The sequence below is a fragment of the Rhopilema esculentum genome, chromosome 15 (genome assembly GCF_057945365.1).
Source record: "Rhopilema esculentum isolate cy_ngs chromosome 15, ASM5794536v1, whole genome shotgun sequence".
Taxonomy (NCBI): domain Eukaryota; kingdom Metazoa; phylum Cnidaria; class Scyphozoa; order Rhizostomeae; family Rhizostomatidae; genus Rhopilema; species Rhopilema esculentum.
Window position 1 is genome coordinate 2,049,088 of NC_142829.1, and position 18,475 is coordinate 2,067,562.

At 37.4% G+C, this 18,475-nt stretch overlaps 1 protein-coding gene across 1 annotated transcript; it reads left to right on the top strand.

Annotated features, from left to right (window-relative positions):
* Positions 1–13: 13 nt before the first annotated feature.
* On the top strand, positions 14–17,925 carry LOC135685758 (U3 small nucleolar RNA-associated protein 14 homolog A). Its single transcript, XM_065201820.2, has 15 exons — positions 14–189; positions 4,101–4,192; positions 4,754–4,812; positions 5,086–5,168; positions 6,059–6,121; positions 7,034–7,111; positions 7,466–7,543; positions 7,841–7,966; positions 8,167–8,261; positions 9,802–9,916; positions 10,591–10,671; positions 10,833–11,007; positions 11,638–11,772; positions 14,842–15,431; positions 17,461–17,925. The coding sequence occupies exons 1-15, from the start codon at positions 115–117 to the stop codon at positions 17,701–17,703; spliced, it is 2,088 nt and encodes a 695-aa protein (XP_065057892.2). The 5' UTR covers positions 14–114; the 3' UTR covers positions 17,704–17,925.
* Positions 17,926–18,475: the final 550 nt, after the last annotated feature.

The window sequence follows — 18,475 nt, forward strand, 5'->3', positions numbered from 1 at the left end:
TTCTCTGTCCTGTTAATTCTGCCGCGTTTTCAAACATCTGCCATTTTGTTTTTCTCTCGTGGCTCATACAATTATTTTAATTTTTTCAAGGAATTTGAAGAAGGGTAAATAAAAATGAGCACGAACTTGGAAACTGATGTTTTTAAAACATTAGACGAAGCGCTTGACTTAGGCCAAATTACAAGTGATGTAAGTAGACCAACAAATATACCTTACTTTTTCTAGTTTTTGGGCCTCTAGCCTAGTCTCAGACCATACTGGAAAGTATGAACCTGGTACGCCACATATGTATGCCATAGATAATCCATTTTGCGCCAAGTAGCGCCGGTACTCCACTCCATCCACTCCGCCAATTGCTAACTTTACGCAAACAGGGCGACACTGACATTTTTAAGGCCCCGGGCCCGGGTCGTATATGCGAGGCATAAGCTTTGCCTCTTGGACGACTTTAAACAATTGAACAATGAGTCTAACAAATACATTTTTACCGTGTGTACGAAAAATTAGAATTTATTTTCTTAGTATAATATGCTGAATATATATATATATATATGTGTCCTTTATCATAAAAACGTCTCGATATACCTACTACCGGAGGTGGCACCATGGTTGCCGCAGAAGGGTAAGACAATTTTCGAATATGAATGATTCCAGTTCACTGGAAAAGCACTCTTGCTCTACTACAGTACAGGGCTGCACAGTGGGAGGAAATTTATGCCAAATTACATCAGTTTTTGCAACAAGAGTGCGCCAAGCAGGGTTGCCCAGGATTGGGATTTTTCTTGGGAATTTTTTTCAGGGAAAAAATCTCGGGAAAATTCTCGGGATTTTTAGAGAATAGATTAGAAAAGTTTTTCAGAATAGATTTGTTAGTAACAAAACATTGATACCAGAATAAGAGCGGCACATTTCATCCACACTTTGCTAGTGGCAAGCCCCACTACAGACGCATTAATCCGTGTGGACAGCAGTCTTCAATGGAGAGGTGAAGATTGCTATAATTCAAAGTCACCCATGCTATGAAAAGGAAATTCATCGCAGAAAGAATTTATAGAGTCAATGCAGACGATGACTTTGTTCTTGATTATGGACTTCTCGAATAGAAACTGCTAAAAAACCCTAAAAAGATCGAACTTTATTCAGTTACATCTTTTATCTTCAGTGTCATCGGTTTACTTAGGATTGACAGCTATTTTTCGTCTAAAATGGTCTCCTTTTGTTTCTTGTCTCGCAACTGAAATAAAAATGTCAAGAAAATTTTTAACTCCTTTGTCAATGCTTTGTTCCGTACAATTACAATGTTGCACAAGATAGAGAAGTTGAAAAGTCGTTGCACGGAGGTCAAAATTTTGTCCCTGTGGTAAATGATGTCATCAGAACATCACCAAAAAAATCTCGGGATTTTTTGAGAAAATCTATTGCATTCTGGGATTTTTTAGGTCTTGATGCAGGATTTTTATAGATTTCAATCTGGCAACCCTGGCGCCAAGCCAAAGTACGTCAGCGTTCCAAATTTGAAGATTGCTGTGCACCACCGGTATGTGACGCAGCCAGGGGCGCCTACACAGGGGGGCTGGAGGGGCAGCTGCCCCCTTCAAAGAGGGGCAGAGGGGGCAAGAAGTGCCCTGAAATATGTTGACCACTTTTACTACTCTCGTTATATTGATATCTATTAGAAAATACTAGAAAGATGATAACACCAGCACAAAAATGCAGAGAATGAAAAGTTTGTCTGTGACAAGGTCGGCCACAAGAGGGAGAGCGGCAAATATAATATATGATAAACAAAAGATGTATACTCCAGGTACTCCAGGAACCTAAGGAGGATAAATCGGTATAAAATTTAGGGGGCAATCAAAATTTTATAACCAGTCCATTTATAACAGCCATGATTTTTGTAAAACCAATTATTGTGAATAGCGATAAGGCCATTTAATAACCATTTTCATTTATTGATAATTTCGTCCAAATTTTCTTTATGTTCATGTATGGGTGGCATATTCTAAACTTAATATTTTATTATGTTACCCCACCCTCGCCCCCGTCCCATCTAGGAATGCTTGATAATGTTAATAGAAAACTTCAACGATTTGCCCTCGGCATCAACACTGCACCTCCTGTCCTAATCTTGCGCAGGCCCCCCTGGATGCAGCCTACGTGGATTCCAGTCTGGGTCTCAGACTAAGTCTGCAGAGTGTGGCGTGTGCAAAACGGTGGCCAAGCAGAGACATCTGGGGTCCTAATGTAAAACTGAGACTGAGCCCCATCCAAAGGTGCAGAGCATGTCAATCACAATTGCAAGATGTAAACATGATAATCTTTCTTGTTAACTAGGGGGAGCTGAGTTATAAAAGCTTCAGTTTGAGGAAGAGCTGCAAAGCTTGTACACACAAGACTTTGTCGAGAACTGCCATGCTCTTCAGACTGGGATGTAGGCCTGTGCATGTTTTTTATATGTTACAGCTTCAGATTGAAGCCTATTTTTCTTTTTATTAGCAGTCTTTGTAATATGAGGCGTGCGATCGCACGTGCACGCCTCCACACACGCGCAAATTGTCCAAGGCGTGCTAATCATCGCAATCAACAAAATTTTTTTAAATTGCTCAACTCAAAGTCGCCAAAGTCGGTTCTGTCGTTGTCCAAGGTGTTGTTAAAGTATTCCAAAAAGGGATCTAACAACAGTGTCAAAAAGATCGCTTAACAGTTAATACGACAAGATCGCTTAACAGTTGACCCAAGGGGGATTAATCTCTAATCAATACCTGGTGCTTACTGTCAAAACCCGGCAATTTAAATTTTCGATCCAAGAGATGTTTTCACTGTTCGATTGATTATTCTGTTCTTCGGTAATCATGGCGAAAAGAAAGAAAGTGGAGCTGGCAACATTCATTGGTTGAGGAAAGAACGAAATTTTCGGTTTCAAGTCGGAAAAGGATGATGCTACTTCGATGATGCTGATGGCGTGTTTAGTACGATGAAGTTGTTTGATCGAAAGCAATGGAACGACAATAAGGATTTCGGGGTCCCAGAGATCACTGCTTTTGCAGCTATTTTCAACCCCCCCCCCTCCCTCCTCAGCGAGACGAAGTTTAACGTTTCGAAAGCTCTCAAGGAATGGAAGTCATTCAAAAAATACGTACAATATAATGCTTGTGGGATTGAAGCAAGAAAGCTGTGGAAAAATACGCTTTCTTACAGGGCAGACGAGTACCCCAACCTGTGCATTCTGGCAAATATAATGGTTGCAATATCTGGCTCCAATTCATTGGTAGAGAGAGCATTTAGTATTCTCAGCCTATTATTGTCAGATAATGTCACACAGGGTTATGGAGATGAGACTTCGCATCGCAGTCAATGACATTATATGGACTGACGAAGAAAGGGAGAATATTTTGAAAAAGGCAACGGAGATCTATCTTTCGAAAAGCAGAAAGCGAAAGCTGGATAATTACAACAGTTTATCGAAGAAACCAAAGCTAGATAAAGAGGAGGAAGCTGAAGAAAGCTCTGATGAAGAAAAGTGATGGTGACTGTACTTATTTTCAAATAATTTTAAACTTGTCTTTGTGCCCAAAAAAAGTGTGTTCATTTCGACGTTTGTTCTTTTTCTACCTTCTCATTCGATTGTTAGCTCAATTCCAAAGGAATACCGATCTAACGGTATGATATTTTTTATGAATATCCGCTAAGATATTCACGGGTAATAGAATTTGAGTAGAGTCTTCGGGTAATAGAATTTTTTTTCAATCCAGATTTCTTTAAGTGACTAATTAAATTTAACATATTTAAAAAGTACAAGAACAGTTTCTCCGTCAATTACCTTGGTTTCCGTTCAGTTTATAACACAAAAGGTCTCCTTAAAAGCAGCACCCAGTTCTTGACAACAGGAATGAGAAACAACCGATAAAAAGCGGTTCGCATCGCACGCCATCGCACGCGCAGAGTAACCAAGGCGTGCGAAATGCCGCACGTGGCCTATTTTCATATTACAAAGACTGTATTAGCTATTTATGCCTCAGGACCTAGATGTTTCATTTATATACATCTATAATGTTACATACTCTTTGCTGCTCAACTTTAAACTTTTTTGCCACTTATAGTCAGACAATGATGGGGATGAAGATCAAACTTCCAAGAGTCACAAGCGCCTTCTACATGACATTTCAACAATTACTGGAGTTCCAAATAGAAAGTAAATTTTTCTGGTTCTAAATTTTTCTGGCACATCATTTTCTGGTTCTAAATTTTTTCACAGAGAGTTAATAAATGACACAGACTGTAAATGTAAAATTTGCTCTAAGCTGCCAGAAATATTGACTAACATTAGACAGGTTTTGAAAGTTATCCATTAAATCTGCTTCCTTTATCAAAATTTGATATATATAGAGTTTGACTCCATTGGTGAATAAAACCTACGCAACTGTGTTTATAATTTCTGCTTTTTATTCTTTCAAGAATGTTGATCTTGTTGCTCTTAGCAACAATGAAATTAAATCATTTAGACTATTAAAAACAAACAAATCATTTTCAAAACCCACCTGAGGTGTTTTCATCTTCAAGTAGAAGAAAATGGTGCCTTAGACAAACTATGATCAACTTTTTTATTATCTTAATATTTGAAATGAATTTTTGCTAGTATGCTATGTTTCTGCTTGTGTCATCTTCAAATTTTGCAGTACAAAAGTTTATTTGGTTGATAAATTTTGCAGAATACAATTTATATCATTTTGCATCCATTATCTACTTTTTTCAGAGAGGCATTGAGATCTGAGCCTGCACCTGTTGTTGATGAGCATCTTTGGTCACAAAAAGGTATAAGTAACTTCTTTATAAACCGCTTCTCAAAGAATTTATGGTAACAAAGTATTACTAAGTTTTTGTTTTGGCCATGCAAACAGAATAAAATCCTTGATATTTATCCGTTTTGTATCTTTATCATTTATGATGCATTTAGTATGATGAAGCTAATTGAATCTTAATATTTATAATGTCAAAATCACTTAAACATGGGATGAACCTGAGAGTTTGATTCCAGGCGTATTCATTTGATTCTTGATTCTTGCATGCTTACTTCTTATCTTTCAGATGGAAATAACAAGGTTGAATTGAATGACCTTTTGGACTCAGTACCAAAGACTACAAAGTTAGGATCATTCAAGACAAAAATTGTGAGTTTACTTTAAGCATTTTCATATTTGGGAGATAGATGATTAGATACAATTTTTAATTAAGTTTGGGGGAATAAGAAAGTTTTTCTTGTTATAAATATTCAGAAAGTCGTTAGGTTTTTTGAATTGCTTTTATTTATGAGTAATAACATATTTAGTTATTGATATTTTTTCAGTTTGAGTAAATTAACTACAAAAAATTTCATCGTCACAAAATTTTGGGCAAATACTTTGACATAATTCTTCAAAATGAGACAAAATTTTTTAACAACGATTGTTTTTACATTTAAGATTTTTGAAAATTGCATAGAAAAAGTATAACATGTGGTCAAGAATCAAATTAATGTATCCTTTTTATCTAATTTTGTCATTTTCCTGGTTCACATCATCTTCATAATTATATTTATCGTAGGCATCATCATCATCATCATCATTGTAGGTTCTTGAACCAATTTCATTTTCACCATGGTTCGATAAAAAGAGTTTTAACTCAGAGGCGTAGCAAGGGGGAGGCAAGAGGGGGCAGACACCACCCCTAATGGCAAAAAATCTCCTTGAAAAAGGGCGTTTGCAAAAGATGCAAATGAAAAAAAGTAACTAATAAATCACCAGTCAAGCCTCTTTTTGTTTGGTTTCACCCCCCTTCCACTTTCCTAGACCACCCTTTTTTCTCAGTGCTCCCTGGTGTCTGCACACTTATAATGTAATTATGCTCTGTTTATAAACTTTCATACCATATCAATATAGATTAGAGACTCTTTGGATGCTAAAAGCATCTCTTTTGCCCCCATCTTTGCATAAACTGAGGAGATTTACTACTTTAATTTGGTATTCCTGACATGCTGCCATTTGGCTCCTATTTTTTTAACAATTATTGTTTCCGTTCATAGGCAAAGTTAGAAAAGTCACAGTCTGTACTTGATGCACCATTATCAAAGCCAGAGAAAGAAAAGGTATAAAAAATGTCTATTTGTTTTACACAACGTTTTTCTCTGAAATTACAAAAAATGTTATATTTTACAAACTTATGTACTAAGAGTAATTGTTATTTGTCCAAAGGTTTTATTTCAATGTAATGGCCAGTATAGGTATTTTGCTTTATGAATACTGATTGCCCCTAACTATTGTTTAGTATTTAATAAATACATTTTTTATCTATCTTCTAGCATGACAACCACCATTCTTGCTTATTGTTCCCTAATTTATCTCTAATTCCCTATTTTTTAATAATTTAAAACAGCATGACTACTTCAAAGCTGCAAATCACTAAAATAGCACTTTTTGACTTTTCAATAACATAAGTAATTTATATTTAATTGAATGAAAGGACGTGATAGCAAGCTGCTTGATGGGCTCCAATGGAATTGTCAATACTTTTTTTTGGTGAAAAGTCAATATAAATAATAGAGGACAATAAGGAGCACCGCAACTCAGGGAGAACAAACAACAACAAATACATGCAAATTTAAGGTGGCTAATATTTCAACCCTGTATACATGGCTTCATCAGAGGAAAGCTTCATCATAACAAGGCTACATCAGAAGAAAAGTGATGAACTTTGCTTGTATGAAGTCCTATATGCAGGGGCAAAATATAAACCACCTTTATTTTACAGTGTTTGTTGTTATATTTGTTCTTGGCATGTTGGGATTTTCCTTATTTTCTACTAAATAGAATTTGCTCACTCTTATTCCATGAACCTCAAAACTGGTTGAATGTGACTCTTCTCTGAAGCTATCAGAATGCAAATAAGGCAATGGCACATCAGTACAGGTTTTCTCATAAAAGATCTCAAATGAAATGCAGTATTTTCAAGGTTTATGCTTGATCCCAGTTTTTGTGTAATTTTGCAATTTTCTTTTCAGATTCAAAGAACTATAGCATACGCAGGTAATAAACAGGAGATCGGTAAATGGGAGCCTACAGTGTTGAAAAATCGACAGGTAAATTTTCTTTTGAAAGCTTTAAAAATTTTAAAAGTAAATAGATATGTCTAGTCAGACAAAGGGGGGAAAAGGTGCAGAAAACCAGAAAGTAGACAGAAAAAATTAAATAGAGAAGTTGTATTGAACCTTTTTGCATGTTTATTTTTATTGATTTAAGAATTCGAAATTTATTTGAAGTATACCTGTGTATGTATAATATATGTATAGAACTTTGCATTTTATTGTGAAATTGAATTGGTTGCTATGTTCGATTGTGTTTATTTTAAATTAAGTTTTGCTGCCTCCTTGTTTTTCCCCAAAATATATTTAGCTAAGCAGCACTAATCTAAAATTTTAGTTTTCTTTTTTTAGGCAGATAATCTTAGTTTTCCCTTGAATGCTTACAAACTTCCAGAGGCTACTACAAAATCAGTGGCTGTCAATTTCAAGGTATGTATCTTGGTTTCATTTGACTGAACCTCTGGAAGGGAAGGTGAGAAGGATAGGGAAAAGAAAAAGAAGGGGGTCACATGAGGAACCAGGAAAAAATAGAAGAGGTCAGGGGGGATTGAAAAAGAATCAGGAGGGAAAGGTTCAGAGTCTATGAAATATTTTGTACACTGCATATAATTTCTGTTAAAATTTCTGGCTCCAAAGTAACAGTCTAGATGAATGTAAATACCTTTTCAAGCTTTCTTTCCATGTAGCAAAACAATGAAGCTGTGTAGCATGTTTCTCTTTTTGCAGCCAAGAAGCTCTCTAGAAAAGGAGATTGCAGCTGTTTTAAAAGGTAGTTCTGGTGTTCTTGAGAGAAAAAATAAACATTTGACAGAAAGTGAAGAAAAGGCTCTACAGGCAGTGGACTTAGAAGAGGTTTGTAAGCTGTATGTTTATATTCTGTACAATTGTGTATTGATTCCATTTTATACACAGAAAAGTAGCATGGTAAACTAGGTCAACCTTTTTTATAGTTATATCCTATACGTAGATAATATAAAAAGTGTAGAAACGACTGCATTGCCATGTTCTCTATCTTAGAAAAATACATATTCCTCCGTTTTTCTCTTTTCAAGGCCAAAGCACGAAGAAAGGAACTCCAGAAACTTAGAGTTTTACAGTCTTATTATGAAGCGAAATGCAAAAGACTAAAGAAAATCAAGAGTAAAAAGTTAGTTTCTTTTTAATCTTTTTATTATCACCGTAATGCCTCGAATAAGCGCCCGGGCGCTTATTTAATTTTTGAGGCTCCGGGGGGGGTGCTTTTTCGAAGGAGGCGCTTAATCGAGAGGGGGGGGGGGTTATTTAAAAAGTAGATTTGAGTGCAAATTATGTTGTTCATTAATCTTTCTTGTTGAATTGCTTTCCAATTATGTTTTCGTTGAAAATTCGAATAAGCGCCCGTTTCTGAAGGTTGAAGGATTGGCGCTTATTCGAGGGTTAGGCGCTTATTCGAGGGGGGCGCTTATTCAATAACTTCACCTTTAGGATGGGCGCTTATTCGAGGGGGGCTCTTATTTGGGAAGGGGGTGCTTGTTCGAGGCATTACGGTAAAGGCATATTTGAAAAAACTTCAAAATTTCTTCTTAAGTGCTGATTAAGCTGTAAAATAAACACAATCCTACTGACCCCATCGCAACATAATGAAATGCAGGGAATATATTCAAGCTTTTACACTGGCTAATTCATTTTATAGCGTCTTTTTTATTAGAAAAATATATGTATGTATGTGAACTCTTGTCCTGACGATAGTCCTTAACCACCACGCAGTAATATTAAACTGATTCACGTTAGAGAACAAAACTGGTTATTAGAACAAAACTGGTTCGTAAGTGTCGCTCTATTCTTGTGCAAGTATTCCTGCTCCTTGAGACCAGTTTCATTTTGTACGTTTAGTTAAATTTAGTGAATCAGTTTTAATCTTGCGCAACTCGCTTGCATGTTTGTGAGTCCTTGTGAATCAGTTGGTTTCAATGTGATTCATTTTTGAATTTACGCAACCAGTTTTTGTGTGGAAATCAGTTTGATATTAGTGCTTGCGAGTTATGCGTCACCGTATGTTCTTGACTTTGAGGAGGTAGTGCGAAGTACTGGTCATTTTTACGAATGAAAAGATGGCTCAGCTCCCCCGTAGAGCACCTAGCATTGCACCTAACATTGCACCTAGCATTGCACCTAGCATTGCACCTAGCATTGCACCTAGCATTGCACCTAGCATTGCACCTAGCATTGCACCTAGCATTGCACCTAGCATTGCCCCTAGCATTGCACCTAGCATTGCACCTCTGACAGTGGTCATCGCAACGACTCAACGAGATGACTTCCTCATTGAATTTGCTTCAGAAACTTCTTTGCTTTCCTTGAAAAATCGTCGGTTTCAAGTTCTTTTGCTAGAGACCAATGTAGACAGATTGGTGTTTAAGTTTCAACAAAGGTTTACAAATGTGCCAAGACAGGTTTATCGTGAAAACGTAGGAGCTATTTTTAATGGACAAGGGTTGTCCACATTTTCAGGTAAAGTACCCCAGAACCCCATTTTCTTCTCAGTCAATAAGTGAAAGTTGTTGAGACATTAGACAAAAAGAGCCCATGTAATGCATTGAAAATGGAGTCAAATTTGGAATACACTGGTATGTTGCTTTTTTATCAACAGTAGAAGCGTTATGTCAACAGGACGCAGTTAAGGAAAAGCGTTATAATTAATTTTTAAGATTCCGGAAGATTCAACGAAAATCTGAACAAAAGAAGAAGGAAAAGGAGCTGAAAGAAGTTACAGAAGAAGGAGATGAAGAAATATCTGAAGAAATAGAGAGGAATCGGGTTTTGGTTGGTGCTTCTTCTTTCTTTCTTTCTTTCTTTCTTTCTTTCTTTCTTTCTTTCTTTCTTTCTTTCTTTCTTTCTTTCTTTCTTTCTTTCTTTCTTTCTTTCTTTCTTTCTTTCTTTCTTTCTTTCTTTCTTTCTTTCTTTCTTTCTTTCTTTCTTTCTTTCTTTCTTCTTAACTCATGTTGCCTCGTTATTACACCTTTTTATACTTCATTTTTGTATTCAGTTTGTGTGAAAGTGAGATGAGTTCTCTGCTGTTGTTACCCACATGGGGATTTGGGGTTTGCAACTAGGTTACTGGCAGTTTGCAAGGCAGAGCCTAAACAAATTATCAAATATTTTACTTGATATACATTTTGTTTATGAAGCTCAAATGAACTACTGATGATCACGTTTCCTGATGATCCAATAAGTGTGAAACATGGAGTAGAAACTTAGAACCTGTCTGTTCTATACACCAAATAGCATGTGTAGTTCCGCCTATACGGTATCAAGCACTTTGTTACCGACCGGTAAAAGGTAGTTTTTATTAACAGTATCGTTGCAGGATTGTTTTGTAAGTTTGCAACATTTTATATACAAATTGTTTCATCTTTCAAAAAGAAGTCACTGTTCTATTATCCATAGACTCTTTATATGTATGTTCTCAATGTGATGCGTTTGGTATCTCCACATAGGAAAGAGCTCATTTACGACACAGAAACACTTCTAAATGGGCAAAAAAATTGATGATAAAAGGCAAAAACAAGTCGGTTGAGGTGAGATTTATGCACGTATAGAAAGTATTTTCAAAGCAAATTCAACAGTCCTTTAATACTCAAGTATTGTAAGAAACTTCTACGTCAGCGTCTACGTCAATTTTAGATCATTCATCCAACATTTTAAACAAATAGAATAACCTCCTATCTTTTTATTGTAGGAGAAACAGTTACTGCACGATCAACTTCAAGTTAGCAGGCAGTTGACCGAGCAGAAAACATATGAGCTGGAAAGTGATGAAGAAATCGAACCAAATGCAAATGAAGAACTGACGCTTTTGAAGAAGATGTCAGAGGACGACAAAAACCCATGGTTGCTTGGTCAGGAATCAGAAGGTTGGTATCCAATAATTTTGTACAATTTTTTCATTGCCTCCAGGATTGCCCAAAGGATTGTTAGACACTGCAATCCTTACCAAAAGTAGTTGGAACACAGCCAAGGGCTGAGATAGTTTTCAAAATGCGGGGAGGGGGAGCTTTGATTTTTGCCATTAAAAATTTCTTAGAATTTGTGGGTAGAGGAGGTTGAAGCTTCTAAGCCTCCTCTTCCCAGCTATCTCCGCCCTGGACCACAGCAATATTCCTGTTGACGGCTGACAGTACCACTCTTTGGCATTCTCTCTAAAAGCAGTGTGGCAGCGAAGTGAGAGTGGGCGTCCCTCCCGAAGACCAAGACTCAAATAAGTGGTAGAATGGTTGAGCGTGAAGTAAATCAGGATTGTTAAGGTTTGAAAAAAAACTTCCCAAAAAACCATGGATAAAGATATCTAGTTTTGCAATATCTTTTCAATTCTCAAATTTGCGACTATGATTGTCCAATTTCGCTCTGTTTTTTCACTATCATCATTATTCCCGCCTTCAAAATTTGCCACTGCATCACCAAGTAAGTTACTTGTGTTGTTTGTTACAATATGGTACGGGGTACTGTCTTATTGGAAAGAAACGATCTCTGTTCTTTACAATCAGGTAAATACGTTGTGGCAGAAAAGCAGAAATTAGTTGAAGAATCTTCAGATGAAAGTTCTTCAGAGGACGAAAAAGAAGTCAGAACTAAATCGGACGATGAATGGGACAAAGCTGGGGAAACCTCGCTGCAGTCGGGCAAGTGTCAATTTTTTGCTTATTTCTGTCGGTAGCTAACGAAATGGGGGCTCTCGACAACGTATGTATAGATTTACATTGGTTTCTCCTGTTGAAAGTTTCGTCAATCCCTCTATTCAGAGGGGGTTTACCGACTGATCCTTTCACTTAACATTCTAAGCATAGAAAACAAAATGATGATGATACAGAATGCAATAATTGTCTAATTGTCATAAGGATTAAAATCGGTAAATTGTGAAAAGACTGTTTATGACATTTATCTGGTGAATGGCATCTGAGGAGATTCCCCTTTTCGATGCAGATTACTTTAATGCGCGTCAGCGTCTCAAATAACTCTGCAGAAATGAACTGCGCTTTTCAAAAGTGGAATAATAAAGGCCATGTTTCTTTGCATTGTGAACACATTGCAAAGACTTTGTTGGGTCGAATTATATGGACTTCATTGGAAAAGAGCACAAACGCATTCGGGTAAATCCATAGAGATAGGGGTATATCCCAGCCAACAGAGTTCCAAAGGGATGACATCATGAAATTTTTTGGAATTTTCCAGTTTTGACCATTTAAAGGAGAACTGACACGCAAAAATAAGTTTGGCTAAAACGGTAGTTTGTGACAAGCAAATTCCAGGATCGAAAAAAATTTTTAAATCACAGTTACCGTTTTTGAAATACAGGCGTTTTAAGTTGAGAAACGACAATTGTTCCGACAACTTGAGACTCGAGGCGAAAATCGTCACGAGTGGACGATCATCTTTGACGTCACAAGTGACATGTTCTCAGCACGTATTGTGTTTCTCTATAGAAACCTTTAACAAAATGCTGCGGACAAATGTTTATTTTGTGCATGTGAAAGGAGCTAATTTTGCATTTTTGACACATAATTGACTTTTTCAATAGTTTGGGACTCTGAATCGGAGTTTTATTACACTGATTTCGAAACAAATGGAGAGTTTCAGCCGTCTGAGTTTTTGCTACCAACCAGCGCTGCCGCTTGGGCAGACAGTCGTCCCATGGCTCAACAGTGACGATATTGTAAACAAAGAACAGACTGGAAGTACAAACTGATATGGAATTTCTATTAAAATTATTGCTATTGCTACAATCTAAATGAGATCAGGTATCGTAAAACTAGAATTTTATTTCAGATTGAGGCGTCTTTGGCCAGACTGCTTTGTCTGTATGGCCTAAATTGGCTAAAATGCCCATGATGCCCTAAACGGAACTGCAAGTTATTAATTGTTAATGTAACATTCTATGATTGTTTTTCAATGTTTTAAACGCGTTAACTGTATAGTGATATTGAATAGTAAAGGCGGGTTAAAAGTCGACTTGTGCGGATTTTATGCCATTTTCACCCGGCGTGAAGGGTTTCGGGAACTGATAAGTTGCCTGGCAGTCGAAAGATCTGGATTTACGAAATAGGCTCTTAGCTCTTAGTCAAAAACTTGATTTCTTAGTCGAAGAAAATGCTGTTTAGCTGTCATAGGAATATCAACTGGCGCATTATATTCTTTTGCAAGCAATTTTGACTTGGGTGGGGGATGGGCTTTTTGCAAGACTAGGTTATTCCCTAGTATCTCAACCTCTGTTAAAATACAATAATCAAGTTCAGTTAAATTATTATTTAGTCACACTCGCAGCTCCCATCAACCAAGGTTTTGAATTCATATTTCTGCACCCAAAGCAGGTTGCAGGATCGCTTTTACCGCTGTCTCCACTAGATTTCGTTTGTCTTTTGACTACTGCTTCAACCCCCCACCCCCCATGTTGCGATTTTTTTGTAATTGTAAAAATAAAAACTTTGAAGAAACGGTATCAGTTTTCAAACAAAGTCGACTCCTTTTTTCACAAGCTTAGAGGTTCTTTCAATGTTTCAAAGCATGCTGGTTCGAAGATATCATGGCATGAAAATAAATTTTATGTGGATATAAGCGTCTTAGCAGACATGTAGCTAGGATTTTCTAGCTTCTATATACTTATAAATGAAATGCCTGACAATTTTTTGTCTTTTCACCGCGGACTATTTTCAATAAAACACGAAACTTCACTTGTATTTTCACCGTTGCGGTGAAAGCCTTTACAACGGCATTGTTAACATGTCACTTGTGACGTCAACCGAGAATTTTAACAACTCCTGGCGATAATCTTGTTTCCGCTTCGGGAAATTCCCGAGTCCTGGCTGTGACGTATTTGACGGATAAAAGTGCAAATATCAGAAAAATGGCGAATCTAAGAAGAAAACTTTTTCCAGATTTGAAATCAGCGACAAATTTTGCATCGAATAAGCCAAAGTTATTTTTGCGTGTCAGTTCTCCTTTAACCTGAAAGAGTATTATGAAGTACCTCTTTATGTGCAAAATCATTTCAATTTGTCAAAAGTTGGTTATGTCCACATGGGCATAGATTTCTTTCCACCAAATCGCTGTAATCTGGTCTTGGTTCATAACTTTATGAACCAAGCCAGAATAGCTGCAATCCGTTAGCAAACTTGTATTCTTTTATTGGTCATATTTCACTGAATTGATTTTGCACAGCTAGAGGTACTTTATGATGTTTTTTTCAAAAAATGTGCTTGTAGTTAGTAAATTTTAAACACATGTATTTTATGACGTCACACTTTGTTTTGTCTCATGGCTTACGTAATTCTCTATTTATAGTTTTGAAGCTCACCGTTTAAAGGCTCTTGCGCAACCGACATGCTTTGCGACAAAATGCAAAACATTCAATTTCTCAAGACAGCTGCCGATGCCGGTTGCACAAGAGCCTTTAAGGACCACGCTAAATCAGTGAATTAGTAAACTTGACCGCATCATTGTGTTTGGCAAAATGTGAATCGGTCTGGATTTAGGCTTTAGAAATCGTATATCCTACCCTGGCCACACATTTTATTTTTTTTCTATGAAATTCATCGAAGCTACTGTTTCACCAAAGACGATTCAAAATTATGGAGATTCACTGACTAGGGCAAAATTTTCCGCTTGTTTTGCCAAGTATATTTTGACAATTTATATTCATTAAACTTCTGAGACTCTGCGTCGTTTTTGAGAAATGATTAAAATTTCTTTTGAAGATTCAGAAAATGGAGTCAAAAAGAAAAGAGGCGGAAAGTTGGCAGAGCGCGATGAATTAGATGATAGTAGTGATTCAGGGAGCGATGAGGCTGAAAATGACGGGCGTGGTCATGTTGTAGGAAAAACAACCAATGGCAAGTTTGAAATGTCCTTTGATTCAACCAATCAGAGAAAGGGAAAGCACGGTCATACAAGTTCAAGTTTGACCACTGGTCGAGATAGCTTTCTGGCTGTTGAAGCCAAGGCTCTCGACGTGAATGTGTTTATAACTGACAATTCAGATCTTGATTTTGCAAAATCGGCAGAGCAAAGAGCCAAGGTGCGCGAAGCATTTGCTAGCGATGCTGTAATGGAAGAATTTGAAAATGAAAAGAAAAAAGAAGAAGAAAAGCGAACTCCGAAAGATGTTGATTTAACGCTGCCTGGATGGGGTGCCTGGGGAGGAGCAGCTATGGACAACGAGAAAATACTGCGTCGGAAAAGGAAAGCGTTTGTAAAGAAGGGGAAAAAACAACCACCCGCAAGAGACAAGGAATTGAAGCATGTCATTTTGAATGAAGACAAGAATAAAAGATTTGTAGCAAATCAGGTAGGGCCGTTTACAGCTCTTGACTGTGTCGCACTAGAGTTTCACTAGAGTTTCACTAGAGTTTCACTAGAGTTTCACTAGAGTTTCACTAGAGTTTCACTAGAGTTTCACTAGAGTTTCATTAGCCAATCAAAACTCGCTAGTATTATATAATAATTTACTTTATCCTTCTTCACTTTCTGTCTTCTCAGTCCACCTCTTCTGCCCGCCTCCGCAGCTACGATCTTTTGACACAGAAGGTTGAAACAAGGCTGCGTTCGAAACAAGGCTGCGTTTGACTGACCGGTTTCCCAGTGCTCATGGGAAGAGTCTTTGAAATATAAAATTAACTTGCAATGATTCAAACATCGAGGGGGTAAAAGAATTATTTCGAAGTATCAAAACGCTTGCTTATGGTAAGCATTGTTTGAAAATGGTCCGCTTCACCATCCCTGCTCAAAATTTTTAGAAATCGATCATAGTGACGCCGCTGGACAGAGCGTGCAGACAAAAATATGAGGGCAACTACTCATATGCCTCTACTTGTCGATGACACCAGTTTCCTATGCTGTGAAATAGTGTTGTTTTGCGATAAAGTACCCTCACTAGTGTGAGCAGACAAACTGAAACTAAGTTATAAGCAGACAAAAATAGCCTCGAGTGGCGTCCGAAGAGCATCAGGTTCTACTTAGGCCTGTTTATATAAGCAAATTTCCCCCACTTTTCAGCCTATACGCTGGCAGATGGGGTGAAATCATTGCATGTCTAAAGGCAAAGTCAGTCTCACCTTCCAGCTCGCGCCGTATTTGTTATCCCACCCCTTAGCTTTCCCTTTTGAACGCAACACGTCATCTTTTTGTTATGGAATGTGGACGCATGCGCATAGATAAGAATTCGATCCCACCTTCTGGCCAGTTTGTGTTTTTTTGGAAAATCTCATCCAAACAGGTGAGATCCGGCAAGCTGAGAGCAGGATCTCATTCGCCCGGGATAAATTGTTTGTCATATAAGCACAAGATGAAAATTATGAAACTTTGAATAGGAAAGTTTGATCTCAGCTCACAGACTGGAGCATTTTGCTCGTATAAACAGACCCAAGTTCTTGGGATGCCATTCGAGGCTATTTTTATCCTATTTTTAATTCAGAATCAGTTTTCGCAAATTTTGCAACCGCATAGTAATCCTATACAAGAGCAAAAGAACAGGATAGGGCAGGAAAGACTTGTGACTATGGACTATTGGACTTTTCCTGTGACGACTGAATGCGGAAGGAAACATCAATCATAGAAAGTTTCATTGTAAATAATTGATAACCAAACTTTGCTTTTCTGAGAACTCCACCTTGAAGACTGAGGTCTTCTTCTTTGATCGTAAGGGCAAGTGGGCGAAAAATGCCTTTGACGTTTGCCTTTGTAATAATCGAGAGAAATTATATTCTTTTGTGAAAGAAATGCTTGCTCAGTTTATTTCCCTACTGTTTTGGTGACGTCACGAAGCCATTGTTCAATGCTTATTTTACCACCCTCAAGCCCCTGTGACTTTCCACTGTTTAGAACAAAGGCCTGATCCCACGGCTGATTTCTCTTAGAAAAGGCCAAGGTGGTTCCCAAATTTTGTTCAATTTCTTTTTTTAATAGAGTACTGAATGGGAAGCAAATGAACGGACAGTCTGCGCAATATGAGTTTCGTCTAGCGGAAGAGAGTTGGGGATGCGATTTAAAATTTGCAAAAAGCTACAGGCATTATAAGCTGCTTGCCGGCTTCAATGTTTATTTTTTAATTTTGCACTTCTATTCATTTTGCCCGGAGCTACACAACGAATACCTTTCTTCGCACACATAATCTTCAAGATGCCATTGTTCTTCAAGTTACCGTGACGTCTCTAGAATTCCGTCTAGCGTGTGTTAGTCCAAGTCTCCACGACTTCACCCGCACCTGGGATGTTACTTCAATGAACTCTTCCCATTTTCCTTTCAAAATAGGGGTAAAAAGAACAAAAACTTTCATTTGCTACATTGATTTGTGTCTGACAAAGCCTTTTTTTTCGCAGGTATCTTCGTTGCCTTTTCCGTTCAAGGATCAATCTCATTTCGAGAGGAGCATACGACACCCATTGGGTAAGACATGGAACACCCCTTCTGTGAGTGCCAAGCTGACACAGCCAAGAGTATCAACTTTGATCGGCAATATCATAGACCCTATTAAACGTGGCAAAGAAATATCAAAATCAAATATTAAGAGCAGAGAAAACCAATCTGCTGATTTCATTCCAAAGAAAAGGAAGGTCCGCTGAAATATTATCGATCATTGTACAATCCAATCCTTACCTTCTTAACAATATAGTAAAATTGTTGACTTGCACTAAAAGTTGTCGTCCACGCCCTCATGGCATGAGTAAAGCGATTTCGTAAAAAACACAATTTCAAACAACTTTTTCCTATTGCAGCATTCTTGTCAGTAAGTAAGTACCCCAAAGTTTGATAATATTAGCAATTGTGTTAGTTTTGAACTTTTTGCTGCGCCTCTTCCATCCTTCCATTTCTGTTTTCTATTGTAAGATTTGCAATGTACGGTGATCATGTCACTCCATACTTTTCAAGAGAACTTGCTCAAAATCCACAGATTATATATGCACAAATTTAGAAATCAAATTATATATCCTCAAAACTGTGAAAGAAGAACTTGAATGTAAACAGCGATTCGGTTGAGGTCTTCATTAAAAGTAGCAAAGAAGAATTAGTGATGTTTATGTTTTCTTCAAGCTGCTTGTAAGGTCTAGCTCCACGGAAGGGTATAGCCTTTTGCCCATTTTGTTAAGTATAGCCTTTGTTAAGGTATAAGTTAAGGTTTACCCGCGGAAAGATATACCCTTTTGCCCTTTAAGGAGAAATACCTTATTTGAAATTGGCGATCTATAGATAACGCACCAATCGTTATCAGGTTGATTTTAGTTACTTGAACTTTCACAAGATTAGAAACTTGAATATGACTTAATACTTATCCAGATTAAATTTGTTTCGACGATCATGCCTCGGGTTTTTCGACAAGTCGTTCTCTGTTGCACA

Excerpts from the sequence above, each read along its gene's own strand:
- LOC135685758 (XM_065201820.2), top strand. The coding sequence starts at position 115 with ATGAGCACGAACTTGGAAACTGATGTTTTTAAAACATTAGACGAAGCG. Across the intron at positions 6,122-7,033 it reads CAAAGCCAGAGAAAGAAAAG|ATTCAAAGAACTATAGCATA; the intron begins GTATAAAAAATG and ends TTTTCTTTTCAG. Across the intron at positions 11,008-11,637 it reads GCTTGGTCAGGAATCAGAAG|GTAAATACGTTGTGGCAGAA; the intron begins GTTGGTATCCAA and ends CTTTACAATCAG.